This window comes from Ursus arctos, unplaced genomic scaffold (genome assembly GCF_023065955.2).
Source record: "Ursus arctos isolate Adak ecotype North America unplaced genomic scaffold, UrsArc2.0 scaffold_6, whole genome shotgun sequence".
Taxonomy (NCBI): Eukaryota; Metazoa; Chordata; class Mammalia; order Carnivora; family Ursidae; genus Ursus; species Ursus arctos.
In genome coordinates this window covers 39,129,067-39,149,454 of record NW_026623078.1, presented here as the reverse complement: position 1 = coordinate 39,149,454, position 20,388 = coordinate 39,129,067, and the positions used below count along the sequence as shown (strand labels likewise).

The 20,388-nt window shown below is 38.2% G+C and overlaps 1 protein-coding gene across 1 annotated transcript in view; it reads right to left on the bottom strand.

Annotated features, from left to right (window-relative positions):
• Positions 1-8,914: 8,914 nt before the first annotated feature.
• The window catches only part of RALYL (RALY RNA binding protein like), a 331,636-nt gene continuing 320,162 nt past the window's right edge, over positions 8,915-20,388 (bottom strand). Inside the window, exon 7 of the mRNA XM_026495820.2 lies at positions 8,915-9,159. Within this exon, the coding sequence (XP_026351605.2) occupies positions 8,915-9,159 (245 nt within the window). The remainder of the gene's footprint in view (positions 9,160-20,388) is intronic.

The window sequence follows — 20,388 nt, the reverse complement described above, 5'->3', positions numbered from 1 at the left end:
GTAACTGTACTTATCACACTGTTTGGTAAATATCTGTTTATTTGTTCTGGCTGCAGCACTTCCCTCTTCCACACAGTGAGAGTACTGTAAAATCAGAAACCAACTAACAATATCTGCACATTACTGAGTTTCCACTATTTTATTTAAAAATTCCTTTAATTGTTGTTTTAATGAATGAGAGGCTGGATGACTAATGGAACATGTAATATACAAGGCTTCTCACATACTCAGGTTCTTTAAAACTACACTTGACCACTTGTTATTAAATTGGCAGCCAGATCATAGGAGTCAGAGAGCAAATCTACAGCAACAACTAAAAATAAAAGCCACATATCACAGGCTACAGCTAGCATTATCTATTTTTTTTTGAAAAAAAGAAAAAATAAGAAAGGGGACTTGAAAGGAATTCTTTTGAATTGAATAAGCCAGCAAATATAAAATCAAAGAAAACTTTAACAAGATGAAAGTGAAGCATGATTTTTCTCAGAGTATTACATTTGTTTCCCGAAGGCTTTCTTATCAAGTAAGAAGTGCTTTTTAAAAAAATTGAATCTCCAGAGATTTAAAAAAAAAACAAAGTTCCATATGAAGACTGTTGCTAGAAATGTTGTAAGGTTTTATTGAAAGATTCACTTGCGAACTGAGATGGTAGTGCTAATGGCAAGGCTAACAACGTCCTTGCTCTCATTGTGCCGCAGACTTAAAGTGCTATTCATCAGGTATCTCTTTAGCCCTTCCGAGAGCCCTAGAAGGTAGGTAGGATTATTCCAATTTCATAAATGACAAAACAGAGGCTGACGGAAGTTAAATAATTTGTTCAAGGCCAGTATTAAACCCATTTTTATGGAGGGTTGCCAGATGAATTATGGGATGCCCGATGAATTTGAGTTTCGGACAAATAACAGAGGCTTTTGTTTTGTTTTGTTACAAGTGTTTCTCCTGTAATATTTGGGACATGATCATATTAGAAAATTATGCATTGTTTATTTGAAATTCAAATTTAAATGGGTGTCCTGTATTTTTATTTGCTAAATCTGAAAGCCCTACTTTTATCTCACTCCAGAAAAATTGGCATCAGACCACTGCATTGCATTGCTTCCTAATTCTCTCTTACATAAAGGCAATCCCCAATTTACTGACATGAAATTTATGGGCCGAACTTCAAACAGTAAGCACGGCATCAAGGCCCTTTATGATCTGGTCTCCACCTTCCCGTTCTCCCATCCGGGGGCATCACAAGTGCCAAGGCTCGGAGGCAGGAGCTGAATGCTGTGGGCCTGGAGGTCGGAGTAGCTGCCAAGAAGTCGGACCCGGATCAGAGGCTACATGATGCAGGGCTTTGGCGACCACTGTGAGGACACACACGTGTTTCTCCTCTGAGTGAGGCGAGCAGCTCTTGGGGAGTTTCAAACAGAATGACATGACCCGGCTTAAGTTTTAACGGGAGCAAACTGGCTGCTGTTTGGAAAACAGGGATGTATTGCAAATACTCAGGTAGCAACTCAAGTGGCTGCTCTCCTTGATGACGGACTTCTTGTTGGTGGGTTCAGGCTTCCAGCGGTGCTATGCTGTGCTCTGGGTGTCAACTTGCAACTTGGAGCCGAGGAGAGGGGCTCACTGTCCCAGCTTTAAGGCGGAACCTGGTGTTCCATACGGAGACCTGAAGGGATGTGGCTCCAGGGGTACCTTGTGGGTGTTGCATCTTTGGGTGCAGATGAGGCAACGCTAGGCGCAGAGAGCAACGTTCTCTCACAAGGAGGGGCAGCGAAGGCCGTGGGGAGACGGCCCCCTCAAGGGGAGAGCGGGTGGTGGACAGGCAGCGGGAGCACATGACCGGACATGTTCCCGAGCCGAAATGAGACACTTCCTGGGATCCCCAGAAACAACTGGGAGAGAGTGGGGGTGGGGCTGGCAAGGTACTGCAACTGTGCGGGGGTCCAAATGAGGCTGGAAGACTTTGTGGTTAGTCTGACTGTGACCTAATTTATAGCATACCTGGACAGGTCTGGAGACATCAGGGTTAGCCAAATTAAATAAAAGAAGTTAAAAGGGAGAAGAAAACATAAGAGGAGATAGGAAAGGATACAGTGCCATACAAAAACCCCGATAAACACTTAGCAGATTTTTAACTAAATGTCTCCTTTGTGCCAGGCATGCACTTTTTAGACATTACCTCATTCATTGTTCACAACAATCCTCGGGCAGGCATAGATTAGTACCAAGCCCCTTTTACAGATGAAAAAAAGTTGAGCACATAAACAGCTTGTACAAAATCAGGCAGACTTGAACTATTTCTGTCAAACAGTAGGCAGAGTTCATGTTTTTTAAAAAAAAAAATTTTTTTTAAGTAATCTCTATGCTTAACGTGGCGCTCTCACTCATGACCCAGAGATCAAGAGTGAATGCTGTGCCGAGTCAGCCAGGCACCCAAAGTTTATGTTCTTACAAACAACTAAGCCATCAAGCCTCCTGGGGGAAAAATTATCCTAATGAGCTTGGCATAGTTCTGTAGCTAAAATAAAAATGACTGAAATCAAGAGAGATGCCAAGAGCAAGTCTGAAAATCACTATGAGGAACACTTATTACGGAGAGATCAGAGCTCCTGAAGAGGCAGGATTCCAGTGTGGAGAGCAGGAATAGAGATGTACACCGTCACTCCCTTTGCCTCCCACCAAGGGCTTAGCTGTCTCCCATTTCTGTGGAGAAGAGCTGGCCAGTTAGCTTCAGGGGCCGTGGCCATTCATGCCTCAGCAGCAGCCCACCCAGGCCAGGTCATTTGCAGCACACAGGCACCATGATTGCCCATCGTATCCCTAACTCTGTCCAAATTATGGATTGAAGATGAAGTCAAGATGAAGGTCTCTGAATGCTGCATGGAAATACAGACCCAAAACAAACAGGTTAAGTAACCACTCCCTTGCTTCCTTGTGATACATACCTCTAACTAATTCAGTTGACACTACCTTTAAGAGCGTGTCTCCCAAGTTCTTGTTGGTTCCCCAGCTAGCATTCAGCCCAAATGATGAAAATGAAGAGACTGATGCATGGTTGATAAAGGGGAGCATCCAGGTAAAGGATTTCATGTGGAAAAAAACAGAAAGTTTCAAAAAGAAGGTGACATTTTCAGCCTTGTTTATAAAGACCCAAAATAGCAATCGGAATGCTTTATACATTTCAGATCTTCAGGGGCGTATCAGAGTGCTTGCTTAGAGGTCTCTTCAACTATGGGGTTCAATTTGTGGTCCAGACCTTTCCCAATGTGCACAGAAATTCAATACCTTGTAAGCCCAGGTGACTTGCTTAGTTGAATGTTTTGTTAAATGCTGAAAGATGTATTACAACTTAGTACTCAGCTTGCATGCCTAAGTATTACACACTCTAGCCAGGTAATTCTACAGTGGATGCTTACTAGATTGACCTGATCTGACTGTAGGTAGTCAGCAAAAGCAAAAGTAATTACAAGTAGAATTCGAAAGAGCTCAAATTCTTTATAATCCATTTAAATGTTTGGTTTGTCTATAGTTTCCTTTGTGAATTGATGGTTTAGCTCTGCAGTTTCAAACCTCAGCCTGATAAAAGTACAGATTTCTGGGCTCTTTCCCAGATAATCTATATCAGCATTTTCAGCAAGCACCTCAGGTATTTGGGTGTAAGTCAACCAAGATCTTTGCTTTGGAAAACAATGAATAGCCTCTCTAAGGCCCTTTAACATATCTGACAGCTTTGCCTTGTCCTAGAGTGTTTGCAGAAGCCTTTTCCCATACACCTGGTAGAGTTCATTTGCCCTTTGGAATTAGCAGGGCACTAAGCACTTACTTTTCTCTAATTATTTCCCATTATGGCATAGACTACTTTTATTTCGGATCATGTTATTTTGTATAAAAGGCAGTAACAACTTTCGTGGACATGAAAAAACATAAAAGAGCCTGGAAGGTATAAACATCTTATTTGTGAAATTTCTAGTCATTTTATAAAAAAATATGTCTATCATCTATCTACCTATCGATCCATCAGTCTATCCATCCACCCACCTACCTACGTATATGAAGTATCTAATGTATTTTGGATATTAAATATATTTTCTATAAAATGAACTGGGAACAAAGGAGGCTGAGTTGAATACTCTTTTCTCAGCCTCAGTATGTCCCGTCACTTTTGGCATTCTTTGAGGTAACGTTCCAATCTGACTGCTGCCACGAGTCTTTCCTAGCTATGTGTGATTCCCCATTTGTAAACTGTATCTTCATATGGTTCTTACCATAACTTACTTGTCATGTAACTTACTTTTTTTTTTTTTAATCTGTAGCCTTTATCCTCAGTCAGTTTATATCCTTCTTGAGGGAAAACAGGATTTTCCTTCTTTATTTCCATAGCAAAAACCTCAGTGCCATTCATTAGCGTTCAATCAATAAAGATTTGCTAATGGATTTATTCAGAAACAGGAGTAGGGTAGTGGTGTGCTAGGTAAGTATAGTGCATTAATAAAGACTTCAATTTGAAATAATTCAAGTCTTTTTTTTTTTTTTTTTTTTTTTAAAGATTTTATTTATTTCTGTGACAGAGAGACAGCCAGAGAGAGAGGGAACACAGCAGGGGGAGTGGGAGAGGAAGAAGCAGGCTCACAGCGGAGGAGCCTGATGTGGGACTCGATCCCGGTACGCCGGGATCACGCCCTGAGCCGAAGGCAGACGCTTTAACGACTGCGCTACCCAGGCGCCCCTGAAATAATTCAAGTCTTAATTTTTATGCATTAATGAAATATGTAGGCATAGATGATTGCAGAATCACAGATTTTTTTAGCTTTGGCTGGCTGCTTATAAATTATCAAGTGCATGTCTATTATTTTTTACATGAGGAAATCAGTGTTTAGGGCACTAAGCTACCTGATAAAAAGGAATAATTTACTTCAACATTTCATTTCATACATAAAATAATCGTTCTAGTTATCTTTGCATTTTTTTGTAGCACCTAGTTCACACAGAACAGGCACCCAAATGTCAGCTGAATGGAAATCAATTTCACTAACTGGATATTTAGAACTAGCCAACGAATGGACAGCTCGTGCCTTCAGCTTCTCACATGCTCCACAAGGGGTACCACCACCTACAGCTGTCCCATTAGCTCATTTTGCTGGATCTCCCTTGCTTCAGATACAATTCTTGTTTCTTGTTCATTCCAGATTTCCTTTGAGCACCTGCCTCAGCATGTGGATTCTAGCTCTTCTTTCTGACTCCTACTGCATGTGTTAAAAACCTAATTATATTGTATCCTTGCTGAATCTGTAATCATATCTGCCTTTCTGAAAGAGAAGATTTATGCTTTTACTTTCCTTTTTAGGAACCACGGACGGTTTGGTTCATGTGGTCTGGAAAGGAGAAAACAGTGGACACCAGACAGGAATTTTCTCTTGGCCAATCAATCACTAGGAGGGACTCCTCAGTCTCCATTTAGATTGCTCATCCTCACTCATTGTTTTCCAAGTCTTAGAAACAAAGTGAGATACTAGAGCTAGGATTTAATTCTTCAGCACCCTAGCCCCCAGTTATAACACAAGGGACGAGGGAGAAAACTCAAGCATCTCCAGGCAGCCATAGTGCTAATGACTTTCCGTGTGTTTAGAGTGTAAACCAAGCACCATGGTTTGGATTTATTCCCTTGGCTTCATGACCAACCCTTGCTCCTTCAGATGTGGTGCTCCTGGAACACAGACTTAACTCGGAGTAAAGATCAAACAGAATGGATTTTAGATAGTTCTGATCTAACCTTACTATTTTGCAGAGAAGAACACTGAGACTCAGAGAAGTGATTTGTGTTAAGGTGATTCAATCGGATTGGATAGTGACAGATCTGGGACTAACACCAGTCATGCTTTCTCTTTCATGGCAGCTGACTTTTGGTAATTGTCTTTTTCTTTTACTTCTTTTACTTCCTCTTTTACTTTTATCTGATATTTGGAGTGATTTCATGCCCATGTAGATGACCAATCTTGCAGCTGAGTCTCGAAGTTCCTTGAATTCTTCATATGCAGTGACTTTTGCTCTGATCCCACTTCCATCACCTTCTCCTATGGGTCTTATCACTTAACTGTCACATGTCTAAAATATCTCAATCTCTAAGTACAACCTTCACTTTTCTCATATGCACTTCATTTTTTCTCCCTTGAAAGGCAGAGGACTTTCCCTTTATGCCTCTATAATCTCCTTGTCAGCCCCCTCCTATGTTGCCGTCTTCCCTGCTCAGGTTCAACTCCAGGATTCATCTAGTTAGTCAGTCTTTACTAATGTCCTCAGTGCTCTTTATTTGTTGTTTTTCTTTGCACTTATCTGACAAAAATCCAACTGAATGTGTTGGCTTTCTCCATGCTTCTACCAGGGTTGATACAAACCAATGGAGAAAACACCACAGCTGGGCTGATTGATGCCTCTACAACAGTGGTTCTCAAAGTGTGGTCCCCAGACAGGCAGTTCCAGACTCACTCAGCATACTGAATCAGAAACTCTTGGAATGAAACACAACAATCTATTTCAACAAGTTCTCCAGGTAATCCTGATATGCCCTGAAGCTCGAAAAAAAATACTACTGTGTTAAATCTTTTTCTTTAATCTCAATTGGCTATTAATACTAGCTGTCAATCTTTATATGTTTTCTAAATTAGTGATCCTCTTGTTTTACATACTAGCTTCTTTAAATCTCCAATCTCCTCCAATCTGTGGTCCTACCTGTCTCTTCTCACTCTCCAGAGATGATCACCCTCTGACTTATATAGTTTGTGCTTGGACTCCCTTAAACACCTGCCACCAAATCCTCAGACTTATTGCAGTTAGTTGCAGTGGAAGAGTGTTCATCTTCGTGTTGAGGGCCGGCCCCATAAACCTGTCCTCTAGATTCCTTTCCCTTCGGCATCAGGAACTTTCTCCCTTTCTCTTCATCAAGTTCTCTCTCTCCATTGGCATCTTCCACCCAACCTCATCACAATTTACATTCATACACTTGGGGATTTTGCTTTTAAGTATCATAAAAAGCACTATAGGATTTTAAGCAAGGGGGTAACATTATCTGATGTATAGTTTATGAAGATTTTGATCTTTCTTGTGTGGAGAATAGATTGCATGGGCTGAACCAAGAAAATCAGTTTGCCTGTAGTGGAGAGGTAACTAGCTTTGAGTTATGATTTGGAAGTAGAATTAATAGGGGAGGGTGGAGAGAATCAAAGGTAATCCTAGTCTTCTTGGTTTTGACAACTGTGTGGATAATGAAGTTGTTTATCAGAAGGAGGAAGGCTGGGAAGGGATAAGATGACTGGAAAAAAAACAAGAATGTTTTGGTCATGTTGAATTTCAATTGTTTATTGTCTCTCTATGAAGAGACAGGCATTTAAATGCTTGAGTCTAGAATTCTGGGAAGAGATCGGGAATACAAATTTAGATTTAGGAATCTTTGGCCTATAGGAGACATTTGAAGCTCTGTTATTTAATGAAGTCACCCTGGAAAAGTGTGTAGAACGAGAAAGTAGCCTATGACAAAGCCCTGGGCTACTCTAATATTTAAAATGGGAGTATGGAGTGAAAATTTATAACACAGGAAAATGAGAATGAGCAATTGGTATAGTAGGAGAATTTCTCAAAATTCTCCAAATCAATTCTTAGCCAAATTTTGCTGAGAAGTAAATGAAAATAAGAACAGAGAGGTAACCATTGGAAATGGCAACACTGAGGGCTCCAGAGACCTTGGCAAAAGCACTCACAACAGAATGGTAAAAACAGAAGTCTGATTAGAGTGGACTGAGGAAATTAAGTTATTGAATTAAAGTCTGGCCTGAGGAAAAGCTGAAATATCTGTTAGTCCTTCATTCTACCCTGCTTAATAGATTCCTGAAATCAAAACCATTCTAAAAAGTGACTTGAGTCCTTCAAGCTGATGCCAACTTCTGGAGAAAAAAGGGTGGTTATTAAAGACTCTAAAGACTATTTGAAAGGTTTAAATGAAGGTCCCATGCAATTTAAACAGAACTGGAATGTTAAAAATCAATACAGAGCTCCCTAAATGAAACTATTGATAGGGTGGTTACCATACCAAAACAGCCACCACCATGACAAAATTAGTTAAGTAACGATAGGTATTCCAATTTGTTAATTGGAATCTGATATTACCTGGGATAAGTCAAGTTTAATATGATTAGTCCATAGATATTTGAGAGTTGGCAACACGCACGCGCACGCACACACACACACACACACACACTTGCACTCTCATCATTTTTATTAGTCAATCCCTTTAAGATAGTATATTTAATTTCATGGGTGATAAAATATGAGAGATCGCATCCTCATCAGCATATATTTACGAAGTCCCTGATGTACGTACATAGGAAAGGACATCAGAAATGAGCACTATGATTATAACAACATTGGGAAAATAAAATATATAAGGAGTCAAGTCTTGGCTAAATCCCCAACTCATAAAAACTGGCTATCAAGCAGCACATGTACTAACGATGGTGAACTGGCCATATATCAAGGGTCATCTTAGTCTGCAGACTATAGAAACAACTGTTGGCCATACAACTAGTAAAGATAATTATCATCACTGAATGACACTATTTAATAAGAGAGGGAGCCAGGTTAGATGGTTATTTGTTGCCAGAATACTATATCCATGTACCGTTCACATGTAATTGCTCAAATGCAAGATTCCCTTCGTGATGGAGCATTTGGGAAAGAGCAATCTTTCATTTATTTCACTTTAACTACAACTAATCTCATATATAATATTTCAATTGTCTATTCATTTACTGTCATATTTTAAATTAGCAGAAATGTATTGAGCACTTATTATGTGCAAAGCACTGTACTGATGTTGCCTTACATATATGCATATAAGAATGAAATAAGCCCCAAATATTAAATCTTTATTTTAGAATGAATGAGTTGCTGACATGCTGGTGCTGTTACCAAAGGGTGTGAACACCAAATGTTTAGTTCCTACCAGCTCATGACCCCCATCTTCATCGAAGTCCTCCTCTATCCCATCAGTCATCTCTTCTCCATCCGCATCTGGCCCTCCTTCAGCAGGCTCCTCTGTAGAGTGATCTGCATTCTCTGACACACATTCATCTTGGATCAGCTCTATACTCTCTTCCAATTGCTTCTTCTGAGCTTCTGGGGGGGAGAAAGCAAATGACTACTACCTTGGGTTGCTCATGAGCCATTTGGATAAACCATGAAAAAACAGTCTATGAAAGGGTAAACTCTGTGTGAGGAAGATAAGGTAATATTATGTTCCAGTTGAATGTCTTCAGTCACGTAAATTAAGTACCTATACGTATCTATGTGCATGTTTATGTAAGTAATTTATTTTTAAATGGAATTATCAAAAATTAGGAAGTCCAGATGGCACTAGTATATAAAGAAATAAAGATTTACATAAATAGATGGATCTTCCTGGCTATATATATTCTTTTCTAATAGGGATAGTCTCTCTGAGGAGAAGATACAGCAAAAACAAAGGGCAAAAATCACATAAAACATAGAACTTGTTCACTCAAGAAGGGAAGATGAAGAAAGTTCATTGACAAGTTCAAATCTAGTGAAAAAGACAAAAATTCACTGAGGGGAAAAAAGTACAAAAGCACATGGGTTGTCTTTCAGACAACTTGTCTATGTGAACAATACTCGGACATTTTAGAGTCTAAATTCTGTTGGCAGTGTGGTTAACTGCAATGGTTAAGAATAAAATTCTGGTGTTAGATTTACTAGCTTTGTGATGCAAAGCCAAAATGGATAACCCTCCTTGTGCCTCAGTTTTCTCATCCTTACAATTAGGATAATTGCTTCTTAACTTCCAGGGTTTGGAATGGTAAATCAATGAGTTTAGTAGAGTTATTTGCAAATAGTAAGTGCTCAACAAATGAAGCTACATTCTACATTAATAGAATACCCTCTAATTACCAGGGTGTGCGCGTTCCATTTACAGAAATTCGCCCAGATGGGAATTATGCTGACAACATAATAAGTATTTCCCCTAGTGGTTGGTTTTCATTTCCTGTGACAATATCAAGAAGCATTGGGCATTGACTAAACAAGATCATTTACTGTACCTCCTTCTCTAACTTACCCCTCTGTATGCGTGGTTATCTCAAAAGCTGGGTGGGTTTCACTCATTTTGATTGTTATTTTACCAGACGATTATCCCATTATTTGATTTGAGTTTTAAGAGATGCTACTTCTTAAGCTTATTTATTTATATTTTATGGCAATAAAGATTGTTTATAGAGCCAAATAAATTGAGGCACATTCATTCCTAGTCTTTTTCATAATGTGAGTTAAAAAGAAAGTAAGCATTGGTATACATATATTTTGACTCAGCACAAATCTTTCCAACACAACTAACACGTAAATCAATAAACTGATAAAAATGATGTATAAATAAGCAGGTATCCTCTTCTATAAGTTGTATAAAATTTTAAATATAGCTACTCATATAAATACATGTGTTCTTATATTTTAATTCTCCAAATACTAAAGATTATGTATTGAGAATCAGGCAGAAGGGTAAGGCTGTGCCTGGCCCTGCTGTCAGAGCACAGGATTCTAGGTCCAGCTTAGCTACTTGCCAGTGGAATCATGCGCACTGGGCTTGAGTCTGTTTTGGCCACTTGATCAGGTCTTTGAAACATAGTAGGTCAACCTTTCCTCATCTATATAAAAGCTTTCATAAAAATACCTATCTCTGGGGTTTGCTGTGAGGATTAACAGGGCTTAGTTGGGAAATGTTTTGCACACTATGAAGGGAGACTACATAAATGTGTACTGTTACATACAAAACAGGAGACTGCACATTCCTCATTGAGAATATGTCAAGATAACAACAACACCAGTAAGCACGGAACGAGAGGCCTGGGCAAATCAGGGAATAACAGCGAAAATCTTGGGGGGCTGAGGCTCCATTCCAGAGGAGGAGAAGAGCTGGTGTGGGTCCAAAAAGGTTAAAAGTAATTACTACAGCCATCTTAAAATGACAAACCCTAGGCTCTTTTTCTTCACATTTGCTTCCCACATGTAGACACAGACTATACATTCCGTGATGTTTTTCTGTCAACTTGTTAGTTTCCCTTTTCTCCATAGAACATAACTAATGTAGTGATGATGTAAATTCTGATTTAAAGCTGCATCTTTCTCTTTGTGTATGTGAGTGTCCATATGAAAGCAAGTAGCATAAATTCCCTTTTCTCTGATGTTTACGTTACTTTTAGCATAGAAAGTCCTATAAAGATTCTAAACTGATTATTGTCAAACTTAAACAAAAAGGTTTAGTCTGGAGAAGATGACCCAAGTATCTGAATTAAAAGGAAGGCAAATCAGAAAAAAAAAAAAAACAAAAATAAAAATAAAAGTAAAGATAAAGATAAAAATAAAAATAAAAGGAAGGCAAATCAGGCAAGAGATACAGACCAAACATGCTGAACTTAACTGTTACTGAAAATTGCTCGGTTTTATTCATCTCGCCTTCCTTCCACGTATCATTGTCTTCTACAGGTCTTGACCTTTAACCTACCTACACACCTCTGGCGAGCACCGAGAGGAAGCTGTGATCCGCAGACTAGCTTGAGCCCTGAAGTTTTGAGTCTCCTGACGTTAATCACACCCCATGCTCTACCCTATGGTCTCTCCTCCTGCTGACGTCTTGGGAAGCACAATGTATCAGGCAGCTCTGATTTCGACCCTTCAGTCTTTCTTCTAAGACTGATTTTTTGTCACCTGGTCCCTCCCATTTTGCCACTCTGGGTCACCATGCTATTTGTTCAAAATACCCTTGCTCGGGGCGCCTGGGTGGCTCGGTTGGTTAAAGTGTTTGCCTTCAGGTCAGGTCATGATCTCGGGGTCCTGGGCTGGAGTCCCACATTGGGATCCCTGCTCAGTGGGGAGTTTGGTTCTCCCTCTGCCCCTCTCCCTGCTCGTGCTCTCTCTCTCTCTCTCTCTCAAATAAACAAATAAAATCTTTAAAAAAATACCACTGTTCCCACAACCTGGTTTTGGTATTTCGAGAGTGAGAGAGTAATGGACGTTTGGGATTGGACAGTTATTATCCTATACAGTGAAAAAAATGTCTTGAATTTTACAACTTTTCCTAAAGCCAGACTTTCTCAATTTTAGATTATTATGTTTATTTTTTGTTATGATACATAACTGTACTTTTGTGTAGGATTAATATTTTTTTTTTTTTTAAAGATTTTATTTATTTATTCGACAGGATAGAGACAGCCAGCGAGAGAGGGAACACAAGCAGGGGGAGTGGGAGAGGAAGAAGCAGGCTCATAGCAGAGGAGCCTGATGTGGGGCTCGATCCCAGAACGCCGGGATCACGCCCTGAGCCGAAAGCAAATGCTTAACCGCTGTGCCACCCAGGCGCCCCAGGATTAATATTATTTTGGAAATTCATTTGGTCTGACATACACATTTCCTCTTTAATGATTTCGGAAATATTTGTTCTCTGGGAACCCTTCATTTTTAATGTTGAAATTAATATTCCGGGTTTTCTCCCCTCTGAAAAATCTTTGACCAAAGAAGCATGGAAGATTTTCAGAGAACCCAGGTAGGATCAGAACTTAAAGATGAGTAGCCCTCATTTGGCTTTGTGTATCAATTTGTTGCAGTTGTATTTGAAATCCAAGCTGACCCTCCTGATTTTCCTACCTGAATGGGGTCCCTTCTCTCCCAATCAACCAAAGCCCAGATCAAATGCTGTCTTATAGTCTACTGTTATCTTATCCTCTTCTCAGTGGTGTTTAAGTTTCCTTACTATTTGAGCTATTGTCTCAAAAGGTCATTATCACACTCAAAGGGGATAATATGGATGTTAATCTTTTGTAAAGTGAAAGCGCAATACAAGTCAGTTACCAAGAATTGTTTAATTTACTCCGTACCCCTTACTAAGTGCCTTGCACATAGAAGAGATAACATAAGCTATTAGAGAGGATATAGGATTTGAGATCCATAATTCTGTTAATTACTAGTCCTATTAACTATGGCTTTCTTCTCTAAAAGATGAGCATGAAAATAACATCTTTCAGAGAGTTTTTGTGTACCCAAATGAGGAAAAAGAGGCGAATGTGTTTTCTAAAGTGTAAAGGCCACAAAAACATGTTATCATTACAGGGTCAAAAATAGTTCTTGAGTTGAATCTATACCGATTATTTGCTACAGACAAGAAGTTGATGTCAAGATCATTCATCACTACTGACCATTAAGAACCATACAGTACAAAGACAATTTTGGCTTCATTTCTGTTTAGATAGGCATAGGGTTTTAAGTTATTCCCTGCTTTTGTGTTTGTGTTACATATCATACACGGGACTCCTCTGACAGCCTATTTCAAAGCCCAGGGTGTATTAGAGTTCAATGCAAAAAAACTTAGGACTTATCCTCATTCGTTAACTTGAAGGCTAAATGCATGGAAAACATTATCTGGTTTGAGAAAAAAAAAAAAAACCTTTAATTACAATGGTAATCAATTCATCGCAGTTTAACCGAAATACAATCAACCTGTGATATGGTAATATGTAGTCATCATAGATTTTTGTCATTACCTCAGTGAGCAATGTTATAATCACTAAACAATGATAGATTCCAGGAATAAAATAACACAAGAAAGCACATCTTGTTTATGAAACTGTTGGTTCACAGTTTAACAAGCAGTTTTGATCCAGTAATTATCTTGTTGAAATAGAAACAAAGCAACTTGTTCTATTTTTTATGAATAATTAATTTTACTTCTACTAGGAGTGAGTAATATTTTTTAGTTTACTCCTGACTTTATAACGTTTCTTTATCTGCATAATCCTTTTCCACTTATCACTTTTCCTTTTTATTGGGAGTGTTGAATGTATATGTCGTCTGTATGTGTGTGCATACACATTTATGACTCTGTTACTTTGGGGCAGAAACATTTTTATTCATCTTTGTAGCCCTGATGGTTAACTCAGAGCCTTACATGCAAATGAAATATTTGCTGAATATATTCATGAATTGTTGTGGAACGCAAAAATGAACATAAATGTCTGGGTGTTAAATTCTTTTCAGAGTCAAAGTGATTGCTGAATTTGGCATCATGGTAGCAAAAATATGAAGCCACAGAGGTTAAAAGAAACATCTTTGCTACATATTCCATGAGAGCCCCATACCACTAAGGCAAAGTAAGATGTGGGGTCTGACAGTTTCTTAGAATAGTGTTCGATTTCACACGGCTAAGTCCTCAGGAGAAAAAGTACGAAGTCTGCAAGGGCTTACAAGAGGAGGTTTGTTTTTGAACCTGTTGTCTTCTAAGTCAGAGTGACGGGTGACCATAGCATTTCTTTTGTGGGTGAAGTGAGATTTAGATTTTTTTTTTTTTAAAGAATGGATTAGGAACCAAAAAGCTAGCAGCTTATGCTTAAAGGATATCTCTAATATTACAGAAATTATGGATTTCAACAAAAGAAAAGATTTATTATGGCTCCAAGTGAGTGAGTGCTTACGAAGTGCTGACCATGCAATATTCATTACCTCTAGGCCTTGAAACACCCTGCAGGGGGGGGCTTCCTTATCATTTTACAGATGGAGAAACAGGTGCTCAGGGTCACACCGTGCGTGCAAGAGTCAGAATCCCCACTTCAGCTTTTCTGACTCCAGAGCCTGGGCTGTTTCCTAATATTTCTCTGGAAGAAAGGCCTAATTTGACAGAGCTTTGAATCTCTTCAGTAACCAGGCAGTTTTAAATTAAAGAATGAAGAAAGTCTGTTTAGTTAGGGGCACACGCTCCAACTAAAGAATGGCTGTCAGAGGAAAAGAAGTGCAAGTGGTAGGTAGGTGCTTCTGTCTACGTGAAAATGCCTCAGGCTTCAGAAAGCCGTGAAAGAAAAGAATTTGATACTAAATTTCAACCCTCCTATTCAAAAGTTTTTTTGCACATCGCATGTCTATTTCAAAAGCTATATATGATTGAGAAAACAAGTTAGAATTGTTGGGATTTATGTTCAAAGCATTTTTATTAAATTCAGTTTGCTGCATAGCTATTATCATTAATATAACTCTGAAAATTGGTTGAGTTGGCAATTAAGTTTTTTGACAGGCCGGCTTAATTGCTAGCTAATTGCTAGCTCAATTGTACTTAGCAGATGGTTGGAAAGAATGTTGATACAAAACAGTCACATTATTCATTAGAGCCTGGAACTATTGTTTTTGCATACCAGTATAAGCTGTATTTTTTTTTAAATTCTACATTATGACACCTGTATATAATATGAATTTAACTCAATGATTCCAATAAATGCTATTTAAAAAGATGCAACTTATTATGGATGGTGTTACTAATAATGACATAAATGAGCATCAGGAAATTTACATAGGAGGATTGCTTTCCAGTTAAAATGTCAGTTACATAAGTACATTCCTGGAGAAGATGACCTCAAAGTTGTTCTCACGGAGTACTCTGGATTGTTGAGGTCACCACGAGTTCAATATAAATGATTTTAAAAATTACAAAGATACTGGGCTATTTAAACCTCACAGTAATTTTAAGGGATAGGTATTAATCCTCCCCCGCCCCCCATTTTATAGATTTCATAAAGACCTTTTCAAATATCACACAACTAGTAAGTTCTGGGACTAGATCTCTAATAGGATTGAACCTAGTTCTGTTTGATTCTTAGCCTGGGGCCTTTGATGTTTGGCTAGTAATCTATTTGCCACAAGGAAAATGAATTAAGGAGGAAGCAACTAGAAGTGGGGAGACCAGCTATCAGGTGAGGCATTGGAGGATGAGTGTTCTAACTGATTTGTGGTGATGGTTATACTGCTCGGTAAAATTACTAAGAAGTCATTGAATTGCACTCTTGGGATGGGTAAGTTTTGTGCTATGTAAAATATACCTCAATAAAGTTAAAAAATAAGAGTGCATCAGAGCAAGTGAGAGATGATGAGGCTTTGGCTACAGGTAATAGTATTGGGAAAATAGAAGGGATGGAGTAAAAAGATGCTAAGGTAAGGTTTTGGAACACTGGCTGTGGAAGGAATAGAAGATGTTCAGTTTGGCAATTTTGATTGACAGGCTTTATGTAGTGGTGATGTGAATAGAGCCAGGACATAGAGAGTAGCGTATATGAGATAAGGAAGTGAGGAGAAGAATTTCAATTTTGAAAGACCATGATTGAGTTATTACCAAGGACCTCAATGCACCCCTCAGCTTGACCAAACTTTAGACAGGCTTCTTCCTAACTATAGGCTCCTGACCTCCTTTTTCTTAGAGCGTTTACTTTAGAAAACTTGGCGATTGTAAATTCTTTCCATGCTCCTTTAAGATGTAAATCTTATACAACCTAGGCCTGTCTTTCTTAAGACCTAGAAGTCATTCCCTTGAAATGCAATCATCAAGAAAGATAGCCTCTGTGGGAGAATAGAAGCTTATCTTCCATAACAGTCAATTAGCAAACACAGATGGCCCAATCATACCGCCCAGCCTCCGTACTAATGTCCTCTAATACTGTTCCATTAGCTTAGCATTTAAAAATTATCCTGCCTTTTGTTTTAGTAGAGTGCGATTTCCATCCCATATTGCACTAGTCTTGACCCCTATTGCAACAGTCTAGAATAAAGTCTTCCTTGCCATTTTTAGTAAGTGTCCCGTGCAATTTTTCTTTTACAATTATCCTACGGATAACCATAGAAGTTTTCCATTAAGCAGAGGGAAAAGCTTTGATCCAGTTGCTGAACACAACTCACTCTCTTTTCATCCCTTTAAATTTAGCTTCTTTAAAGCATTTAATTTTTGTAGCCAAATATTTCCATAAGACTTGTTATGAAAAATAGCAGTTTTCTGTTCCTACCTGCTCACCATTTTCAGTTTTTTAAAGACTTTCCACTCAGCTCATTCTTTTAAATATATGTCCTCATATTTCTAAATAATATGCTTATACTGTGATTCTTTTTTCTTTTCCTTTTTTTTTTTTTTTTAAACAATACAGCTTTATTACATCACTGTTTCCATTGGTCAAGAGACCAATCACAGTCTAGCAGGAGTCTCTGTTTCAGGGTTTCATTGGCTATAATCCACTGAGGAACCCAAATTCTTATTGGCTGTGGGTTTCTTGATCAATTTTATGCTCTGTTGATATCATACTTAGAAAGCTGAAGATTGAGTTCTGTCATACAGTCCCCACTTACTTCCCCAACACTCTAGGGAGTTATACTGTAAATTAGATCAATTTTCTGTTTTTAAATACTTTTAGGTATGTAAATGCTTTGTGCAGCTAAACTGTTAGTATATAATAGATAATTTCTCTTTCCTGAACAATACTATTTTCTTTGGTGTTAAAAACTGCCTTAGGTGTTTTGTTTTGTCTTTTTCAATTTAGTTCTCTATCTACTTTAGATGTGTAAATCTCATTTCAACTAATTCACATCCCCACCCATTATCCATTAGATCAATTTCTTTTCTGGGCCTGTTGCACAGCTCATGCCAGAATCTCCTTTACCACCATCCTAAGGGTTCTTCTTGCTCTTGCCTTTGGGTTCCCCTGCTTTGGGAAAGCCAGGTGTCCCCTTTCTTGGTTTACCTCCTCGTTTTGGTGAAGTACTTCCTCCAGTACTTTTCAGAGAAAGAATGAATTGGAGGTACACTTTTTGATATTGATCTATCTGAAAATGTCTTTAATCTAGCCTCACAATTAAGAGTTTGGGTATTGGGTGCAGAATGGTAGCTTGTAAACCATCTTCCCTCAGAATTTTTAGGGCATGTTTTCATTGCCTTCTAGCTTTCAGTGTGGGGGCTGAGAAGCCCATTGGTATTCTGATTCCTGTTTCTTTAAGAAAACTATTTTCTCTCTTTTCCTGTCTCTCTGAAGTTGGTAGAACCTTCTCTTTGCCCTCACGTTCTGAAATATCACAATAAGATGCTTCGATGTGCATCTATTTTCATGCATTGTTTCGGGCACTCAGTGGATTCTTTCAATCTGATTAGCTGTTCTTCATTTTGTCCGTTTGTTTTTCTAAAAAAATGTTTTTGATGATCTCCCCTCTTTCTTTCTGAAACCCTGTTATTCAGATATTCATCCAATGATTTTCATATCCTTTCCCTCCTATTTTCTGTATCTATTTTCTTCTATGTTTTCTGGGAGAGTTTTGTCAACTTTATCTTTCAATCCTGTATTGAGTTATTTCTTTGTGCTATCATATGTTAATTTCTAAAAGCTCTTTTATCATCTTCTGAATATTCAAGTTTTAGTTTCATGTTCTTATTTGGTGAATGTAATTTCTTTCTTTCTGAGTGTATTAATCAGTGTTTTTTTCTTTTTAATGTTTTATTCTTTTGCATGATCTGTTTCCTCCAATCTCTTTTCATTTTTCTTTCCTTTTCTGATATCTTCTTTTATGTTAAGTGTTTTCTATTACTAGGTGATGCTTGTCCATTCATATTACTGGTGGGGTATTAAAATATCAATGGGAAGTTTTGTAAGCATAGGATATTGTTTTTGCAGTGTGACTTGGTTGACCATTTCCTTGGGTGACACCTATGCCGCCATCTTTAAATCTTTCCTTTTAGGATGATCATATTTCCAGTGAAAGCTTCTAGTGTCTTGCCAGTAGTCTGGCAGCTAAGGGGGAGGAGAATGCGTGGAATTTCTACAGTAATTGTGTAAACTCAGTTCTCTCCTTAATCTGCAACTGCATTCAGATTTGCTGTTTACCAGCTCTGAGATCTACTGTTGTAGCTTTTCTGTAGGAAACTTCATCAGCTTTCTAGTGGGTCAGGGACAGTTAGGAATGGTGATATAGGAATTTGATTCCTCAACAGACTTGCAGCCACTTATACCTCCTTTTCCAGAAGAATATGATGTCTTTAATTTTGAGCCTTTTGGCTCAAATTAAATTTCTTTAATTTTGAGCCTTTTGGGATTTCTGTGGTTAAAACTGGACTCAGATTTCTAGGATGTGCTAAGTCAGGTACATTTTTCCATCTGCTGCCTAGATTCTACAATTCTGTTCCCATTCTCTTTATGTCTAGCGGTTTTTGTTTTTAAATCCTATCATTTTAACGCAGTTTCAGGAGACAACAAAGCTCAATTTATAAATTTAATCCAATATCTGCAACCAGAAACATCACCAATTTAATCCAGAGTGCAAATGCTAGCAGTAAGGTATTCAGAACAGAGATAGTCACGTTACAGGTGTCAGAAATAGTCAAATTATGGTGAGCACGTTATAGGTGCTCCAGATCAGATCTGGAGCAAAGTTTTCCATTCTGAGTACCTCAATATATGGTAGACAAACTACAGAATGACCAGAGAAGAGAGATGACAATGGTTCAAGATGCAAAACCAAATTACATGAGAAGCAGCTGCAAAAATTATTGATACTTATCTAGAGAAAAGACAGCTTCAAAGATGCTGTGACAAAAATTTAAATGCAGCTAAGTTGAACATCTGTGAGCCAATTATGTTGACTCTCCATTCAAAGGTTGGGAGTGAGAATATTATAGCTCTTTTTAAATATGTAATTGGCCGTTATGTTCACAATGGATGAGACATTCGTTTGGTTTCAGGGGACATAAAAAGGATGACCAAACCAAGTGAAAACAAAAGACCTTTCGGTTTGGTGCCTTATCAGGAGAACCTATCGCAGGCGTCTGAGACATAGATATAAATAGGGACCAACCAAGTAAATAACATTCATGTGTGAACTGGCTAAATAAAAATATCAGCAAACAGAAGAGCGTGCCCTGTGTAAAGTGACAGCAATACTGAAAGATCCCAACTTTTCAAAAGCAGTTATGTATTTTGATATTTATTTGTAATACCATAATTCTTGGACATTATTGTTTAAAATTGTGTCTTTTACCAAACATATTGGGGGGATAAATTTATCTTATGGGACCTGGTTTGTGACCTCTCCAATGCTTAGGTCAAACTTTGTCTATTATCATTGGAACGTCCAAGCGAGACTGGATGGCCATGTATCAGGCACACCGCTGAGAATAAAATCGAATTAAATAATGTCTACTTGCCTTTTCACATCAAAGACTTTATGCCTGAACTTTGATTTTTTAAAAAATGTAGTTGCCCATGGATTAATTGTGCCTATTGCATGATACCCAGTTTCTAGTTTTCTTTCCTGTCTCTTTTATCCTTTTTGGTCATTTAACATCGCTGTGTAAACCACATGTAAATTGTGCCATTCATATGTGGCCATTTATATGTGGCTCTTTTAGAAGAATCATCCAGGAATGAGGCAGAACTGTAGGCTACATTGACATATAAGTGTTGATAAGTGTTTTTGTTGTTTTCAATAATCTACATAGTCACCATATTCCAAAGTTGTGTTTATTGAATTATTCAATAGAGAAAAATAACATAAGCC